Genomic DNA, 19,797 nt, shown 5'->3' with positions numbered 1-19,797 from the left:
TGATGCTTTGTTGGTTAGTCATTTCCTTCCCTTCTTTATTTTTGTAATCTTCTGACTACTTACATTTCTGATTCTTGCTTCTTCCCTTTTTCCTGCAGCTTTTGCTCCTTTTCTACATTCAGCCATTCTTATAGTTTTATCTGAGAGCTATTTAGATTTTTTCCCCCTGGCTTCTTGTGCAGTATGTCCTCTGTCACATCCAATAGTTGAAATGGATTTTTGACCTCTACTGCATATGTTAGCAGAATTTTATTTACATCAAACATCCCTAACCCTGATGTTCTCTTTATGTTGCAGAGCTTTGTTTTGATTTTAGCCAGTAACAGTTCATGATCTGAACTGCAATCAACAACGGGATATGTTTTGACATCAAGGATTGAACTGGACCATTGTCAGCTGCATAAGATATAGCTGATTAGGTTTCTGTGTAGTCCATTTGGTGATGTCCAAGTGTATAGGAGACATTTATGCTGTTTGAACCAAGTGTTCATGATGCAAAACTGATTTGCATGACAGAATTGTGCCAGATGATCGATCACCTGCATCATTCTTTTCTCCCAGTCTGAAGTTCCCACTAATGTCTCTGCTTGTGTACCAACTTTTGCATTCAAGTCACCCATTATGAAAATAACATCAATTTGGGGTACTCATTTTAAAGTGTCTTGAATGGCAGTATAGAAATCTTCAATTTCTCCCTCTGTTACATCAGTTGTCAGAACATATACTTGGATAGCTGTGATATTTATTGGCTTGGCACAAATTTGAATTGTCATGATTTGATCATTGATTGTTGAAAAACTTTCCACTGCTCAGTCATTTTTTTTTTTTTTTTTGCTTGCAATGAAAGCTACGTTTCCTTCTTATGGAGTTGTGTCCCTGAATAGTAGATGGTAAAATTCTCCAATCGAAAGAAACTATCATCTGTCCAATGTACTTCACTGATACCAAGGAGGCTGATGTTCAACCTGGCCATTTCTCTTTTGACAACTTCCAGTCATTCCTCTAACATTCCAAGTTGCTATTCGATGCATCTTCGTGAAGCACAGAGCCTTGCTTTTACCACTGGCAGCATCAGCACCTGGATTTCCTGCTGAATTTGCCTCAGGTGTGTCATAAAATCTAGAGCGTGTCATAAAATCTGCAGGTCCTTGCTCCTCCTCAGTCACTTGTTGGGTACCTTCTGGCCTGAGGGGCTCACCATTAGGCAGCATATTGAAATTGTTTGAGAGCTGTACCATAGGATTTTCTTGGCAAAATTTTTACAAGGTAGTTTGCCGGTTCTTTCCTTAACTTTCCCCATTTACCTGGGCTTGGAACTGGCATGCTCAGGTGTGCATGGCTGTGTTAATAACACTGTATAGACCAGTGTCCCCAACCCCCGGTCCAGGGACTGCTACCGGTCCGTAGATCAGTTGGTACCGGGCCGCGGCTCCTCCCTGGCTGCTGCCTCAGGGGCTGCCCTGCCACTCTGGCGCCGGCTCACCTTTGGTGCTCTCCAGCAGGCGCCATGGCTGGGGCTCCCCCTCGGTATGGCACTGCGCAGCTGCTGCTGGTAGCACACCCCCCCCCAGCAAACTCTGTACCACATGTAGTTTGAACCTGAGTCATAATGACATAATAATGACACATAATGACATCATAAGATTGTTAGAGGCTAACTGTAGCAAATACACTCAAGCCACACTGGGTTTAGGGAAGTGACAGCGTGAAGAGGTATTTCCTAGCTGTGGTCACTTTTACTAGATCTCTCATTTCTGGGCTTTGAAAAAGCAGTGTTTTTGAAGTGAGAATTTAACAATACCTTGCATATCTCAATTGAGATATATCAGGAGAAGAACAAAGCAGTTTACCTCTGCTTTGGATAACAATATTTTACATTGTTACAGGTGAGGTTTATTAATTAAACCAACCTCAACCCATAATTGCTCTCAAGTGCTTGGGTCCCATAGTCAAGGCTGCTCTTACAATGGAATTGAAGCAGAAACCACTTCGTCTACCCAAAGCAACCGTTGTGTACTCTTCAGAAGGAGGCAGCTCCTCCAATAATAATGCGACCCGGCCTGCTGCTGAAAAAGCACAAAGCAGCAGACTACCCATAGTGAATTCGTGTAGCACAAATTTTTATTCCGGGAAAAAACTTCTGCGTAGATTTCAGGCTGAAGAAAAGGATCAACCAGGTCTCCCTGACATTAACATGTAAGTTTCAAATGGGCTAAAAAATAAGGCATTGATACATAATACTTTTACATTAAATTTAGTGGAGATTTTGTGGCAATATTTCATAGATATGAGAAAACAAGCTTGTGGGCTGGTTACTATTAAATGTCACTTGAATATGTCCGTAGAGGCTTAGGTCTCAGACCCGGCAAAAGTCCTATTCCTTTTCTCGCACTGAAATCTGACATAGTATTTTTAATGCTCACATTGATATTAAAAAGTGCTTAACTTTGGTTGGATCATGACCAAAATCAGCACTAAGACTCTATAAGTACTAGGAAGAATAATATATACCCCAATGAGATATATGGCTGCATCACCACAGTATGGAATTCCCCCCCCCCTCCGCATCTAAAGGCAAATTTCACACTGGGATTATTAGGAATATTAAAAGGAAGGCTCCTGCATTGTAATACATATATTTAAAGTGCAGCTGCAGCTAGAGATGTGAAAGCTGGAGAGGGGGGAGGTTAGGAAAAAATGGGGGGGTTCATTTTTTCCATCCAAATTCTCCCAACAGAAAAATTGAAAATATTTGAAAGTACTGAAAAAACTCCCATGAAATATTTTCACTTTTAGAATGAGTTAAATATTTTTCAAGACAAGGGTAGGTATGCTGAAGACAAAGACAGCTTTTAAGTCCAAGATGCATTTAGGCATCTCATCTTCATGATGGGAGAATGAATGCAATGATAATTTCTAAATTCCACAAACATGTCACATGTTGCAATTTTATATACTAAGAAAGTTATAAATAACACATTTTATGTTGTTAAAACCATAAAATTAATTTAGGGCTGATTGGACAATTAGTACTGAATATATCACAGTTTTTCTGCCAAATTTCAATTCCCGGGGGGGGGAAGGTGGGCAGTGTGGGGGCCCACCCCAGAAACAACCCAGAAAAGAAAAAAAACATCACATTTTCCTGGAAATTTTACATCATCTCTAGTTGAATCTCAAATACCCCATACAGTTCTGGTTCCATCTCATAACAGGTAGTGTAGAACTGGAACCTGCTGCCTCAGGGGCTGCCCTGCCACTCTGCCGCCGGCTCACCTTTGGTGCTCTCCAGCAGCCGCCATGGCTGGGGCTCCCCCTGGGTATGTGTAGCTGCTGCTGCTAGCACCCCCCCCCCCAGCAAACAGCGGGAAGTCAGGGGCGCCAGCGGGAAAGCAAGTGGAACAGGGGTGGCAACGTCCCTCGGCAAAAGACTACCCCCCCCCCCCGGGTCTCAGTAAAATTGTCAAGCGTTGACCGGTCCCCGGTGACAAAAAGGTTGGGGACCACTGGTATAGACAAAGTCTACCACCCTATAGGTATTCTCCCTCTGCCCAAGCACAGACTTCCTGAAAAGCTCTTTGGACCAGCTGTTTTTCAGCCTTGCTGAAGAGCTACAACGGCAGGAACGCCTCTGATCTGTTTTAGGAGGCCATTCCAGAGACACTGGGCAACCACTAAAAAGGCTCAAGCCTGACCTTTAGCCAAACATGCCTTGCACAAGGGAGAGACCTTGGGATGAATGAAGCTGCCTATGCAGATAAAGGCAGTCCTTCAGATATATGGCCCCAGGTCTTTAACAGAAAAGATTCAGCAGTTCAAACTGTGGAAATTAATGCTATGGAGTCTACCCTCCAAAGCAGCCATTTCTTTAGGCTGGAGATGAGCTCTAATTCCACCTGGGGTCTGCCATCCATAGACAGGGATGAAAAATGGCTTTCTCTTTCCCCCTTTGCTGACATATACTCTGAGTATTTTTATGGTGCCAGATGAACTTCTTGGTTTTCAAATAGAATGTAACCCTCTACTGTTTTTTTTTAAGATGCTGCTTGATAGTTAATTTGGCTATGTATGCTGTTTTGCTTTATTGGTATTACTTTTCTAAAGTTATATTCTGTTGTATTTTAGTAACTGTACACCACCTCAGACATTATTAGAGGAGAGACAGAATTGAAATGAATAAAAATGTTTTTTTTTAAAGTAATTTGGTGACATTATGATTTGGAAAATCCACAGAAGTAAGCAGCCTCTCTCTATTTGCCCCCCTTGGACTTACAGTTTGCCCAGGCTGCTTTGGGTTCCAAAAGGTATAATAGAACAGTGGTCCCTAACCTTTTTATCACCGGGGACCGGTCAACAATTGACAATTTTACTGAAGCCCGGGGCGGGGGGGGAGGTAGTATTTTGCCAAAGGACATCACTGCCGCCTGAGCCCCTGCTCCACTTGCTTTCCCACCAGTGCCCCTCACTTCCCACCGCCTGCTGGGGGGTGCTGCCAGCAGCAGCTGCACAGTGCCACATCGAGGGGAAACCCCAGCCATGGCGGCCACCAGAGAGCACCAAAGGTGAGCCAGCAGCAGAGTGGCAGGGCTGCCCCGAGGCAGCAGCTGGGGAGGAGGATGAAGGGGTGCTGCGGCCCGGTACCAACTGAACCATGGACCGGTCCCGGACTCCAAACTGGGAGTTGGGGACCACTGTAATAGAAGGTATAACAGAAAGAATTTTGAACTCAGTACCACATGTAGTTTGAACCTGAGTCAGAATGACATAATAATGACACATGACATCATAAGATTCTTAGAGGCTAACTGTAGCAAAGACACTCAAGCCACACTGGGTTTATGGAAGTGACAGCGTGAAGAGGTATTTCCTAGCTGTGGTCACTTTTACCAGATCTCTCATTTCTGGGCTTTGAAAAAGCAGTGTTTTTGAAGTGAGAATTTAACAATTCCTTGCATATCTCAATTGAGATATATCAGGAGAAGAACAAAGCAGTTTACCTCTGCTTTGGATAACAATATTTTACATTGTTACAGGTGAGGTTTATTAATTAAACCAACCTCAACCCATAATTGCTCTCAAGTGCTTGGGTCCCATAGTCAAGGCTGCTCTTACAATGGCATTGAAGCAGAAACCACTTCGTCTACCCAAAGCACCTGTTGTGTACTCTTCACAAGGAGGCAGCTCCTCCGATAATAATGCAACCCGGCCTGCTGCTGAAAAAGCACAAAGCAGCAGACTACCCATAGTGAATTCGTGTAGCACAACTTTTTATTCCAGGAAAAAACTTCTGCGTAAATTTCAGGCTGAAGAAAAGGATCAACCAGGTCTCCCTGACATTAACATGTAAGTTTCAAATGGGCTAAAAATAAGGCATTGATACATAATACTTTTACATTAAATTTAGTGGAGATTTTGTGGCAATATTTCATAGATATGAGAAAACAAGCTCGTGGGCTGGTTACTATTAAATGTCACTTGAATATGTCCGTAGAGGCTTAGGTCTCAGACCCGGCAAAAGTCCTATTCCTTTTCTCGCACTGAAATCTGACATAGTATTTTTAATGCTCACATTGAAATTAAAAAGTGCTTAACTTTGGTTGGATCATGACCAAAATCAGCACTAAGACTCTATAAGTATTAGGAAGAATAATATATACCCCAATGAGATATATGGCTGCATCACCACAGTATGGAATCCCCCCCCCCCCCGTATCTAAAGGCAAATTTCACACTGGGATTATTAGGAATATTAAAAGGAAGGCTCCTGCATTGTGATACATATATTGAAAGTGCAGCTGCAGCTAGAGATGTGAAACCTGGAGGTGGGGGGGGGGAGGTGCGGAGAGCGTGGGCGACTTGTCCTGCTGGGGACCTCTTGCTCTTCCCTCAATGGGGAAAACGAAAGAGGACGCTTAGATGGGAGTCGGCATGAGGGACCCCCGATGTCCACAGCCGCTAGGAGCGGGCAGAGCAGGAAAGCCAGCGTCGCCATCGTGGGCCTCGTGGGCTTCTGCTGCAGCTGCTGCTAGGCCCGTTCCCATAGCGACCGGCTCCCTGCACCGCGCAGAGAAGGCCTCGGCGGAGGAAAGGCCTGGGCCTACCCAGCGGTGCCCTGCCCTGCCCTGCCCTGCCCTGCCCTGCCCTAGCCGGCCATGTACCCGGGCGGGAGTGGCGCGGCCAGAGACCCGCACGGGGATTGCAGGAGCTGCCCGGGGTAGGGGTGAGGCGGTGGCCGAAGCAGAGAGCCTGGGGAGAAGGCGGGCGGTGTGGGAGTCTCCGCCCCCGAAGCAAAAACACGCCCACCTTTCCAACTTCGCGGTTTCCGGAACGCCTCTTGTTCCCGCCCCAAGTTAGAGCCCTCCGTTGCAGACGGACGCCGCGGCTTGCGCTTCTCGTGCTTCGCTGCCCTTCGCTGCCATCGGACCGAAGGAACTCCACGTGCTCTGGTCCAAGATTAGAAAGGAAACTGCCCCCGCCCTCCAGTACAACTAGGAAGGAGCCTTATTTCTAGCATAAAAATCAGATTTGCTTCACGTATTGTGCACCATGTTGATGCTGCCTCGTGGAAATGGAAACATTTAACAATCAATCAGGAATGTGAGGGGCCAAAGGACATCATTAGGATGGGTGTTTGATTTTAAACGTGCTTCCTGCTGCTTTCTGAGTTAGCAAGAGGCGCTCAATTGAATAGCAAAAATCTCGCAATCTAACAGATGCAAACATTGTTAAAACAACTATCTGAGGAAGTTTGTGTGCACATGAAAGCTCGTACCTTTAATAAAACTTGGTTGGCCTTACAGGTGCTGCTGGACTCTATATTTATTCTTAAAACAATACACACTCTCCTCTCGAAATGCAGAAAGCTGGTGTGGTTTTTTTTAAACCTCTTTCTCCAATGCACTATTGGTTGTAGGACTGGCGGCTCTGGATTGGGAAATTCCCGGAGATTTGGGGATTAATTGTGGGAAGGGCAGGGTTTGGGAAGGGGAAGGACTTCAGCCAGGTATATAGGGCAACTGATCTTTTTTGCCTGAAAAGCACTTGTAATCCCAGGAAATTGCCAGGTCTCACCTGGAAATTGGGAACCCTTGGCATACTATGCTACTGTCAAAGAGATGAAGTTACTCCAAGTATTTCTGTATAGGAAAATCCCTTGGAATGCTTTTTTTGGCTTGCATCCTTCCTGCCACTGGCCACCTTTTCTAATATTTCAGCCAACACACCTGAATGCTGCCATTTCTCCCTTAGAGATGGGGGGGGATCATGATCCAGGATGGGTGGGTGACCAGACACCCTTTCATTTCATAAGGCTGCAGCCCAAGGCAGCATTTGTATTTTCACTTTGACAATCCTAACTATAGTAGTAGGTGACCTAACACTGCTACTTGCACCAATGAGGCTGCTTATGCTCTCATAAATTGTCCATTTTTGCTATCAATTTTTCACAGGGGAAACAAAACGAGCAAGTCTCCTAACGTAATGGAAAAAAATGAAATTGTTCCTGGCATTTATGGGACCAGTCTCCCACTAAATCGCTTTACACGCCAGGTAGGTGAGCTTTGGTTTCGGGGATCACTTTCTACACAGAATATTTCCCCACATGTGTTTCATAATCAAGTAGGTAAAAGTGCATCACATTAAGAATGAAAAAAATATTGGACAAAATCCAAACTTCAAGCCTGAGGGTCAATGAAAAGAACATTGTAGAACAGCATAAAACAAGAGTCTGCCATGTGTTACGGCATTTTTGTACTTGTTGAATCTTGAGAACTGAAAGTTAAAAAAAAAAAAGTTTACCATTATGGCTACTGAGTACATTGAAAATTTGATGGCAAAAGAATTCTAAAACCGTGTTAGCTACAGGCAAAAGAAAGTAAGTCTCATGAGTTTTATCTCTGTCAAAATTCTTTTATAGTTGAGCTAGTGTTTTCACATTTGAGGAAAACATTTAGGAATAAGAATATTCTAACTAAATGAAATGTTTTCATGAATTGCAGTTGTATATCTGGCAAACATCATGAGAAATGATTAACAATGTGACCCCAATAAGCAAATTTGTGGGACACTTCAAATTTATTATGTGTTTCTGGTGTGCCTACAGAACTCAATCCACCAGAACGCTTGGTGGTAGGACGATACCATTTGTTTGCTCATGATAAATTCTTGACTAAATGACTGAGGGTAGGATTTTGCTGAGTGGTCATGCTGATGCTGACATCTCAGCTAGATGGCCCTAGTTTTCCAATTAATGTTCTGTGCTTCCAGTCCTCATAGTGCCAGATTTTAGTGAACAGAATTCCTGATAGTGACCAGCACAGAATTGATACAAGCAGCTCATTCCATTTTTCTTTTCCTGGAATATTTGTATGCCACTGATTTTTTTTACTATAGCTGCCCTCTGGATGTTCCCTTCAGTATGGATAGCTGATGTTCATGGGAACGGGGGAGTGTTAGATCATGAGGGCACATGGAACGTCATGTACAACCCTTTGAATCTTGGCCTTTGTGGATACCCTTGATTTATGCTGTAACATATTTCCCCCCAGGACCAGGTATTATTTGAGACATTTTAAAATCGCTTGCATTTCATATGGAAACTGACTAGATAAAAGAAAGAATCTTCAGTCAGATCTATTTATGTGGACCTCAGTGAAAGAAGGAGACTTTGGAATGTTTAGTTGCTTTTGCAATAAATACAGGAACAAGTGTTCATTATTCATGCTGATGGATCTAGTTTATATAGTTCCTGACTGCAGTTCTTGCACACACACACACATTCTTTATAAAATACAAACCTAAATTATGTTTGATATATATGCTATAAATACAGTTGGCATGAAACAATAAAAATATGTCCTTGCAGACACAACACAATTGTGATCCGGATTCTGATGGCTCTGCTGAAAATAGATTAAATATACCAGGACTCAAGGTTGGCAGTGGAGGTAAACAAGTATAAATATTTTCAACACAAGCAAATTCAATACAAGCAAATATATGTTAATAAAACATAACTCCTGGTCTTTTACAGGTCTACTTGGAAGCTCATACTTTAAGGTAAGAGCAAAATAAGCATCACTTTTTAAATAATACTTTGCAACTATGGTTTCTTGTTCCAGTTTTCAGTTCACAGAGATATCTACATTATCCAGACATGGATGGGTGTCCAATAATAACTGTCTGCCATTGAAGGATTCCCCTCTGGCCTTTTCTTTACAGAAAGAACCAATATCTTAATTTGTGAGGTTATGCTAATGCAACTGTAGTCATAACACCTTCGTAATGTCAAATATCCTGTGAAGTACCACCATGGGCCAGCATCGCTTAGATTGCTAGTTGCCTTTGTTGCTGCAGCTCCCTGGTGGGAACTGTTTTTGGCTGGAATTTATTTATTTATTTTTTAATTTCTTCAATTTCTAGGCCGCCGCTCCTGGCCTGCCAGCTCCTGGTGGCTTACAACATAAAATAACAGTACAACAGTAAAAATCCATTAAAAATCCCACCCACATCCCCACACCAGATATTCCCCTCCTGCCCCAGCTCCCAGACTGGCACATATCCGGGGAGCTAATATCATTGGGCACATTGGAGGAGGCTAAGATTTTCCTTCCATCTGGCTTTAACCAAATGCCTGGAGAAAGAGCTCCATTGTACAGGCTCTGCGGAACCGCATTCGTTCTGTCAGGGTCCTCAGCTCTTTTGGAAGCTCCTTCTACCATGCGGGGGCCGGGGCCGAAAAAGCCGTGGCCCTGGTCGAGACCAGACAAACATTGTGTGGGCCAGGGATCTCCAGCCTGTTAGCATTCGCAGATGTTTTAAGCTCAGACTTTGCAAAGGGTCAACTGCCTAAGGTTGTCAGCAACACCACCAGCTATTTGCCTTTGTAGAGTAAATAAGTTAACAGCCCAAACAAAAATTGTAGCAAGAAATAATAACATCTGTATTGCCACTCTGATGCCCCTTCTGGGGATGCTTCCTCTCTTCTTTTGGCAGGGTTTTTTCTTGAAATCTAGAGTTGTATATCTGTACCTTTTGACAAAAGGTCAGCTCAGATGCATATTCTGTTGAAACTTGTATGAAGTTCATGGGGGTTTAACAGGAGGAACTAAAATTAGTAGTGGGATCAAAATATGGAACACCAATGAAAAATTAAAGTTTAGAACTAATGTACCTCTCAGTATTGCAGTGACTCTGCTGTTTTACAGGAACATTATAAAGCTGCAATGGAACAGATGACAGCTCTTAACGTGACAAAAAATAGCAGGACAGCACAGGTAGTATTTATTTGCTGAAATCCTTTAATACCATTTGATTCTTTGTGTATTCTCTGTGTTTATTCTGACTTGCATATTAATAGCTTGTTGCTGGACATGTTTTGCTCATTTCAGCTCAATCCAAACAGCAGCAAACAAGAGGCCAACCAATCTTGGAGCCATACATATCACCAAGGAACCAATTCAGTGAGCAGGTAAAGAAATTTATTAGCACTGTAAATGTAAATTAAGTGGAACAACTGGACAGGTGTGCCAAAATATCAACCTTATAGTGTATCAGAACTCCTTTGTTTTGAAGTTTCTTATGTTCTTCTGTCTCTTGGTTTTTTGTGTGTGCATAATTGTGTCTTTCTGCAGTGATTTGAGACTCGTTTTTTTAAAAAGTCCATCATATACGCATAGGAACCTATGAAATTTGATTTGCTGAGTACTGCAAAACAGTGAAAAGTGTTGGGGCGAGATGCGTCATTGGATGCTTAAGTGTCTAGGGATGTTCAACATAAGAAAAAACGAAAGGAGACAAAACTGAAAAGAGATGTGATCATTCATAGAGATTATTGCATTGTTGGACATGTGTAAAGTTATATCTGCATATACATCATCACATTACATTTTAATAGTGGAAAAGTAGCAAAACAATTGATAGAATGGAGGGATATTAGGAGATGCCATGCCTGAATACTGTCTGTCTGCCTGCCTGCCTGCCTATCTATTATTTGGTAATGATTATGGATAAGCCAAGATTGACACACAAACAATGCCCGAATACAGTGAACACTTCAGGAAGAAACAGTAGCATACAGTGCACACATTAGGAAGAAATGTGTAATGAAGACATATCTTTCATGTGCTCCTACTTTACTAAATTGAGATAATATTTTCAGATGAAGTGTTAGGGTCTAGAATTCTGCCATGGCATCTTGCACCTCATGTTGCGGGATGTGGTCTAACCTCCTGAATGATCCTACTCACAGAAGAAAATACATACATTTATATTACTTGAGCTGCATACCAACCTTTTGATTCTAAATATTTGCACAAGTTTAACTGCCTGCACTGAAGTTTCTGCTTGCAATAAGTTTTGACAAAATTATATTGTTATCATTTCCATCATGATCATTCAGTTGAAACTCCCGTTTTGCAATCTCCATCTTAAAATCATTCAGCTCAATCCGGTGTATGTTTACTTAGCAGTCCCATTGATTTCTCTCCAGTAAACATGGAGTAGATCCGTTACATATTAAAACAGCTGAACCAGCTGACAGCCCTTTATTTCTGCTGAATAATGCTGGAACTAGACATTAGGGCAGGGTAGTCAAACTGCGGCCCTCCAGATGTCCATGGACTACAATTCGCTGGCAGGGGGCTCCTGGGAATTGTAGTCCATAGACATCTGGAGGGCCGCAGTTTGACTACCCTTGCATTAGGGGAATGCAGATCTGGTGCTAAAAACAGCAGTCCCATGCCCAGTTATGCAAATGTGTGACATGTTATTAATTTTTATGACTTCCCTTTCCTATTCAGCAGTATTGGCTATCACAGTGATGTCATGTCGTGCTTTGACAGACAGTACTTTAAAAGCAAGCCTCAGACTGCTGAATCAGGAGTCTAAAGTGTTAAACCTTCACACAGCTAGAAAGAATGTCCAGGTGGTTGATAGTTTCAGTATGCCAATTGTTTTGTTGCATGGTTTGTTGGATGTCCCATCCTGTTGATTGTCTTTACTTGCACAGTCACTTAGAGTCTCATTGAGACATAATGGAAATAAATTTTAAAAATTAATAATAAATATGCCTGCAGAAGTTGGCTCAGCTCAAACATTTGACAAGTAGATTACAGGACACAAAAGCTTATGCTAGAATTATGCCATGTGTGAAGTATAGATGGTGGCAGGAACAGGATGGATTTAGGCTTTACCGAAAGATACAAACGACTTACAGCCATTATAATCACATGTCCTTTTAGTTACTTACATTGCAAATTTTAATTTTTATATCACCTAACTTTTTTTTAGGTTTTTTAAAATGCTTAATCTTTCTATTCTGATCTGTGAATATACAAATAAACGTGATTTGACTTTAGAGCAGGGTGGCCAAACTGTGGCTCTCCAGATGTCCATGGACTACAATTCCCATGAGCCCCTGCCAGCACTGGACTACATGGGAACTGTAGTCAATAGACAGCTGGAGATCCACAGTTTGGCCAACCCTGAGGCTTAATGCTGAGGCAGCTTGCTTTGAAACTAAATTGTAACTGCAATTGATTGATCAGCTAACCGGCTGAAGCTCATAGGATTAACCAATCAATTAAATATGTATATGAGTGTATATGAGGCTTTTGAACTCTGGTGCTGTAGAAGTCTTGCGAGTCCCTTGGACTGCAAGGCAAACAAACCGCTCCATCCTAGAGGAGATCAGCCCAAAGTGCTCCTTAGAAGGCCAGATCCTGAAGATGAAACTCAAATACTTTGGCCACCTCATGAGAAGGAAGGACTCCCTGGAGAAGAGCCTAATGCTGGGAGCGATCGAGGGCAAAAGAAGAAGGGGGCGACAGAGAATGAGGTGGCTGGATGGAGTCACTGAAGCAGTCGGTGCAAACTTAAATGGACTCCGGGGAATGGTAGAGGACAGGAAGGCCTGGAGGATCATTGTCCATGGGGTTGCAATGGGTCAGACACGACTTTGCAACTAACAACAACAACAACAACTTGTAGTTGTAGACTTTTGTTTCTTGGTTCTCACAGTTACTCTAAACTAAAGCCACAATGGGGCGGACTCGACTTCGCAGCTAACATCAACAACAAATGGGTAAAACATCGTTCTGACTCTAGATTTTGTTGTTGCTGCTGTTACTGAATGATGAACATGTATTTCATAATAGTCATTATTTTTACATTTATTTAGTTAAGTATACAATCCTGTGTGTGGGAAGGGAATGCCTGCCATCTGCAGTTTTTATAAGTATTGGCAGGGGAAGATGGCAGATGCTTATTTCCCAAGCTCCATCTTACAACGTTTTTAACAAACATTGTCAAGTTACCATGGATAAACATTTCCATCCAGGAAGCGCCTAAAGACAGGGTATCTCATCCTTTGCCTTTTGCTGTAAGAAGCTGATTATGTGAGATTCGTGGACTTGCTGGTATTGGAAATTATCAACAAGTTCACTAGTCAGGCCATTTGAAATCAGCTTGGAAGGAACTTGCATGCAGCTCGTGTTTAGAAACTGAGTAAGCTGCACATGTTGCTTGCATTTTTTCCTCCTCCTTCTCCAAAGAGCTGTGCTTCTGTATCTTAAGAGGAGCATTTGTATTAGAAACAAAATGTGTAAGGTGATGGGGGTTCGAAAGTGCCCAGGTGGACTGGGTGAGTTTATCTCCTTTCCTGCTCCTAAGCAAAGCTAAGATTAACAACAGGAGCCCTTTAATAAAACAGGAGTACTGAGTGGACAACAGCTGCATAGACACTCCAGGGAGGAGTATTGTAAGATTATGGAAGTGTTCCCAGCTCTTCCTTGTCTGGTAGCAGAGGAGGCATCTCTCATTTAGTTCTCCAGCCACACAAGGTTTGCTTGAGCCTTTTCCAATTCAATGGCTACATGCCTTTTTCGAATACAAAATCTCATGCTGAGCAGCACCAAGAACTTTATTTGGCAGCAGAATGAGCCTTTTAAAACTGAAATCCGTCAACCTCTTTAATCCTTACAAAGCATTACTGAGTTTTGACTATCCAGTTGTTCGCTCATTATTAATCCAACAGAAAGCCTTCCTAAAATCGAAGGGAATATTCCCAACATGGGTTTTTATGAGTACATTTCAAACTCTACTTTTCAACTGGAAGACTTCACATCTTCCCAGCTCTGCAGCCCAAGACAAGCAACCAAAGCGACATCAGACTAACTCTTTAGACCAAGACCTAATAAGCTGGGGTGACCCTCCTGCGTAACGCAAACACCAATGAAGAGAGCTCTCCTCTTAAAGGTGCTTAGGAGCAGGATCTAATAAGCTCTTTTGCTGCTTTCCCAGCTTCAGGCCAACAGTAATTACTGACAGATTGGAGCAATTGAGATCTAAAGTTCTGGAAATCAAGGAAAGATCCTTATTATTAACAACTCTGACTTCCATCCCCAGTGTGGTAAACACAGAAGTGGTTCTGGTAAAGTCAACCCTAGCCCAATTTTTTTCAATGTATCCAACCCTACATAGGCACCTCTTGTTGACTGAGTGTTCCCCCTGCCCGAAGAATACCTTTATACTCATCCCTCTAATAGGGGTAAGGGTAATGAGCAGATATTTAACCATTTCCTTGAGGATTACGATTTGGATACTGAAGATAGATAACAACTTCCCTGACCCCTACCAAGTGTCCTTCAAAAACAGCTGCATTTTTTGTAGATTCTTTAGGAGGGCTAGATAAAATAGAGAGACCCAATTGACAATTACATCTGTTGTTGCGTAATCCATTGAAGTGGGAACAAACTCCATGAGGGTGATTTTTTTTCTTATTCTTATACCAGCTTTACATATTATGTCTGCAAGAGACATGGCCCCAGATGTCTAATCCCACTATTCTTCAGAAATAGTGAACCTTTGCTATACCAGCTGTCAACTTGTGTCCAGGGATGGGGGACTGGGGGGCCTGGTAGTGTTCATATACATCAGTCTTCATAATGATGTACAAACCTTGCAAAGTGGATCTCAGGACCCACCTGATCCAAGGCCAGTCCATTGGCTCTGTCCATATCACCTAAACTACATCCCACCTAAAATCCCAGTGCATGGAAGACTTTGGGGATCATTTGTCCACCAGTTTTGACACCTTAGTTCTACGATTTCCTAAATCTCACCTCATGCTCTGTGGAGATTTCAATGCCAGAAGAGGATCTGGCTGATCTTATATCAGTAACCAGGGTGCCAAACAAGTCTGTTTCTTGGACCAGTCTTCACATTACATAGTTATAAATAAGCCAGGCTTAAGATGAGCAGAACTGCTGTCCCTCTCTCAGCAGCATATTGTTCTCCACAGCACAAGGTTTGATGTGCCTGGTGGTGGCACATTTACATTCTTATCCACATGAGGAGCCAGCCCAATAGATTACATTGTAGTATCCCCCTTACTCTTGTTCGAGACCTGCTGTTTTGAGGCTGGCAACAGAACTGAGAGTGACCACTGCCCTTTAAGGCTTCTGCTTCAATTTGTGGGTAACATGTTGCTTAATCCTACCCTGGATTCCCTTGAGAGATTTCAGTTCTGCTTAAGGAGAATCGAGTGGTCCTCAATTACTCTCCACTCTAGTTCACTTTCTGGTGAAGGATGAACTTTGGTCTCTGCATTAAGAGCTAATGTAGGGCAGCTCTGATGTCATCAAGTACTTTGAAGCCATTACTCAGTTCATTTACATAGTTTATATAATAATTTAAGCAGAGCACATATTTGGGGTTAATTACCTATATCAATTTTTTAAATCCTCCCCTTTAAAAAAAACTTATACTAAATACTAAATAACCAATACCAAATATATCTACTACTATATTCAACCCGTATAACCTGTATGACAGTTCTTAATTCTTCTTAATCTAGCTAATAGTAAATAAATTTCCTATACTCAAAAGTAACTTTATTAAACACAGTATTTGACCAAGTAATATCAATTCAATAAAACATTAGAAGTAAACCTGCTAAAAAAGAAAATGAGAAGGAAAATAATGTAAAGCCTCTTTATTGATAACACAATACACCATATTCAGTATGCACTACCTAGTTTGCCAGATTGTTGCTGTATAATCGGGTTTCCATTTTCTAGACATAAGAAAAGAGTTAAACCATTTTTGTTAATTATTATAGATTTGTTTCAGAAATGTCAACCTACAGTCTGGAAAACACTTTAGTTACTTATGCTGGACTTGTCAGACTAACTACAAAATATTAATAAAAGCCCAGCAGGACTGCACGGTCTTGGCTAAAATTTAATTTTCAGTATTCCATCTTTTACTAAAGACACTACATCATGCTTTCCTTTTGATCTATTTAATTCCTTTCTAGCATACAAATTGGTCTTTTAGAGCAAAGTCAAAGGCCAACCTCAGGGGAAATATATGCCCCTTGCAATCGTCATGACGATACATCACCAGGACTACATCTTAGCACAGAACTGTGCACTGGACTCGTTGACTGATCTTTGTATCAACCAGAAGCCCATCAGTGTTTCTTCTAGGAGTAGTTTTCAAGGTGTAAGGGGGTAGCTTTTAAAACATTAATTATAAAATGTTTCAACAGACAACTATCCAGGCTTTGCGGGTGTGTGTGTGTGTGGGGGGGGGGAATATCTCTCTCAAAAAAAATGTGGGCAACACTGCCTGGAGAGCAGGGGAGATCACTTCCAGTCCTTAGGCTGCACATGTGTCAAAAGAGGAGTGAAGTCAAGAAGAAGTAGAGTGTGCTCTGCTAGAACTCCTCTGCCTTGCTCCATTCAGAAGGCACTGACCACATTCAGCTACATCACGCCCCCCTATTCCCTACCACTGAGAGGTGTATCATCTATTGATGACAGATGAATTTCAGGATGAATTCCATAGATAATGTGAGGTCCAAAGAAGTCCTTATGTCTTGTCTTTCCACAACTACTAGTCATTTTTCTAGCTAGTTATTGAATTAGAGGTGGGAGAGTTTTCTTTTTGATGAGACTGATTAATTCCCCCTTCCTTCGTTCTTTGCACAGCTTGCTTGCGCCATCTAGTTTATTTGACTAAACATATTCCTATTCCTGTTCTCTTGATCTGGCATGGTAAAATGCAGCTTGGCCAATTCTCTGCATTTATTGTGCCATATCTTTCAACTGATGACATACTAATCAGTTGAAAAGACTGAGAGGAGCGGACGTGATAGGCAATGTTAAAGAACAGGCTGTTTTTTTATATGGAACATTTGTATATTAGTGAGATTAATAAATTGCTGATAATATTGAAGTCTCACTTCAATATGTATTATCATGGAGTTTATCTGCTAATGGATTTATTCTTCCTCTTCAGCAGCAGTGACAGTAACAACTGTCTCCGAGATAGATAATGTCATGCCTGACCTTATTAATACCGTTTCTCTCTTTCTCCAGAGATTTCAGTAAACATTTAGCAGAAATGCCATCTAGCTCCAGTGATACTCCAGGAAGCTTCATCAACACCAACCCAAAGCGGGTAGGTTCTCACCCTGTGAAAAAATACCAGCCCGTTTCATATCCTGGAACCCAACAGACAAAGTTAGTGAAGCGTTGTAGAAATGGAGATGGGGACGTTTCTACAAAGACCCATGAACCTTCTGCTTCCAGTTCTTATCCTCTTACAGACAGTGGTAGTGATGAAACGCCTGCTGTAAAGAAATTGAACTGGAAAAAAGGAAACAGCCACAAAAAGGAAAAGCTTCTAGCAGAGGAAAAGTATGCATCTGAGGGTGCAAAAAGCAGGGCAGTTTTGTTAAAATATTTACAAAAGTCAAACCTTAATCTTAGGCCAGAGCCTATAGAAGACATAGAAGCTTCCTATTCAGTGGAGCATAATACATCTTCATATCCTGATTTCCTTCCGTCACCTTACAATACATTGGATTTACAAAAATTGGCCTCATCCAAGGGGGACGACTGGAAACGATCAGTTGAACCACCACTGGAAAAGTCACTTGATAAATTCATTTCTCGCTTGGTGGAAATGGAAAGGTTACAGAACGTGACAATATTGAAAGAAAGGAAAAAGGACTCATCTGCTTCTCCTATCATTAGCAACCACCCCGGTTCTACAAAAAGGAAGCTTCAGCAGAAGCAACGCAGAGCAGTTGATCCTTCGCGTCCTCAGCCTACCTTTAATGGAGACGTTCATAATGGTGGCACTCGTGTGCAGGAAACAGACACGTCAAAGCGGACTTGCCACAATTCTCAAAATAAGTCGAATTCTGGGCAAATTTCTGCTTTACATTCAAAGCATATGCGAGCATCCTCCAATAAGTGCACTAAAGCGCCAGTGACTTTAGACCCCAGCAGTGCAGCTGCCCAAAGGTCTACGCCATGCGCTGGAAATTCAGCAAAAACCCGAACGGCAGTCAAAATGCCACCACCCGGCACACCTGCTGTTAACCCCTTAGCTGACGGTGAAAGTTCAAAGTGCAAACAGCCAAGGACCAAAAGGAAATCTTGTAGAAATGATGTATCAACGGGCAAACCTCTCAACTCTCACAGACTATCTGTTCTGGCAAAGCCCAAACATTCTCAGGCTGATAATCAGTGATTCACTGTAAAGCCAGCATTGTGTCCATTTGTCATTTGTATTTATATTAGATTCACCCCTCCCCGTTTTTAGCAATCATTTTCATTATTCCTGCTTTAGTAGTGATGAACTGGCTAGTAACAATTGTAAATTACAATTCTCTTGTAGGTGTTGTTTTAATGCAGTATTCAGATTTTTTTTACTATATTTGTATTGGATTTGGAAATAAAGTATAGCATGTGCACTGATTTGTTATTATTCTAAACTGAAAAACAGTAATGAGAAATTAAATAAGACACTTTGATAGAAGCTCTGTTACAACTGAGAGCCCCTCTATTGTTGTGTTGGTGAGAGTGAGGAAAAGAGCAATACTAAATGAGTTAAGGATGAAATCTCCCATGTTCAGAAAATGCGTAGCTTTGATTACCCAATACTAAGGCTGTATCACCTGGTTTAGCCATTCCCCAAACTGTTCTGAACGTGGCCAAATACTGTGCATAAATTACATAACAACCTGGTTTTCAAGTTCTCCTGACTTTCAAAAGGTTGCGGTACAAAAGGAAGGTGGCAGAAATCAAATGCTAGAGCACTGCCAGAAGAGTGGAATTAGCTTTGTGGTTTTGTATATGGTAACTTTCCCTTGAGGACCCAAAATGTTTTACATCTTTGTGTGAAGTGCCATCACGTTACAGCCAAATTACTTTCCAACTTCGCGGTTTCCGGAACGCCTCTTGTTCCCGCCCCAAGTTAGAGCCCTCCGTTGCAGACGGACGCGGCGGCGTTGTTCCTTCTTATGGAGTTGTGTCCCTGAATAGTAGATGGTAAAATTCTCCAATCGAAAGAAACCATCATCTGTCCAATGTACTTCACTGATACCAAGGAGGCTGATGTTCAACCTGACCATTTCTCTTTTGACAACTTCCAGTCATTCCTCTAACATTCCAAGTTGCTATTCGATGCATTTTCGTGAAGCACAGAGCCTTGCTTTTACCACTGGCAGCATCAGCACCTGGATTTCCTGCTGAATTTGCCTCAGGCGTGTCATAAAATCTAGAGCGTGTCATAAAATCTGCAGGTCCTTGCTCCTCCTCAGTCACTTGTTAGGTACCTTCTGGCCTGAGGGGCTCACCATTAGGCAGCATATTGAAATTGTTTGAGAGCTGTACCATAGGATTTTCTTGGCAAAATTTTTACAAGGTAGTTTGCCGGTTCTTTCCTTAACTTTCCCCATTTACCTGGGCTTGGAACTGGCATGCTCAGGTGTGCATGGCTGTG

At 42.1% G+C, this 19,797-nt stretch overlaps 1 protein-coding gene across 3 annotated transcripts; it reads left to right on the top strand.

Moving 5' to 3' along the window:
* The first annotated feature begins 1,672 nt into the window (after positions 1–1,672).
* FAM217A (family with sequence similarity 217 member A) lies at positions 1,673–18,703 on the top strand. Of its 3 annotated transcripts, none has more exons than XM_077353095.1 (7): positions 1,673–2,196; positions 7,449–7,548; positions 8,864–8,945; positions 9,032–9,057; positions 10,206–10,274; positions 10,389–10,468; positions 17,382–18,703. In XM_077353095.1, exons 1-7 carry the CDS (start codon positions 1,967–1,969, stop codon positions 18,541–18,543), a joined length of 1,749 nt encoding a protein of 582 aa, XP_077209210.1. In that variant the 5' UTR covers positions 1,673–1,966; the 3' UTR covers positions 18,544–18,703. The 3 variants fall into 3 exon arrangements, with proteins under 3 accessions (XP_077209210.1, XP_077209209.1, XP_077209211.1); XM_077353094.1 differs by lacking the exon at positions 1,673–2,196 and adding an exon at positions 4,759–5,343; XM_077353096.1 differs by lacking the exon at positions 1,673–2,196 and adding an exon at positions 6,086–6,800.
* The last annotated feature ends 1,094 nt before the right edge of the window (positions 18,704–19,797 follow it).

Source organism: Paroedura picta, chromosome 9, assembly GCF_049243985.1.
Source record: "Paroedura picta isolate Pp20150507F chromosome 9, Ppicta_v3.0, whole genome shotgun sequence".
Taxonomy (NCBI): domain Eukaryota; kingdom Metazoa; phylum Chordata; class Lepidosauria; order Squamata; family Gekkonidae; genus Paroedura; species Paroedura picta.
The sequence above is the reverse complement of the archived record's forward strand: the minus strand, read 5'-3'. Positions and strand labels throughout refer to the sequence as shown.

What these genes read in the sequence shown, in the direction of transcription:
- FAM217A (XM_077353095.1), top strand. Translation starts at nt 1,967, where the DNA reads ATGGAATTGAAGCAGAAACCACTTCGTCTACCCAAAGCAACCGTTGTG. An exon ending in GGTCTCCCTGACATTAACAT is followed by an intron (nt 2,197 to 7,448) that starts GTAAGTTTCAAA and finishes AATTTTTCACAG; the next exon opens with GGGAAACAAAACGAGCAAGT. An exon ending in GGAACCAATTCAGTGAGCAG is followed by an intron (nt 10,469 to 17,381) that starts GTAAAGAAATTT and finishes CTCTTTCTCCAG; the next exon opens with AGATTTCAGTAAACATTTAG.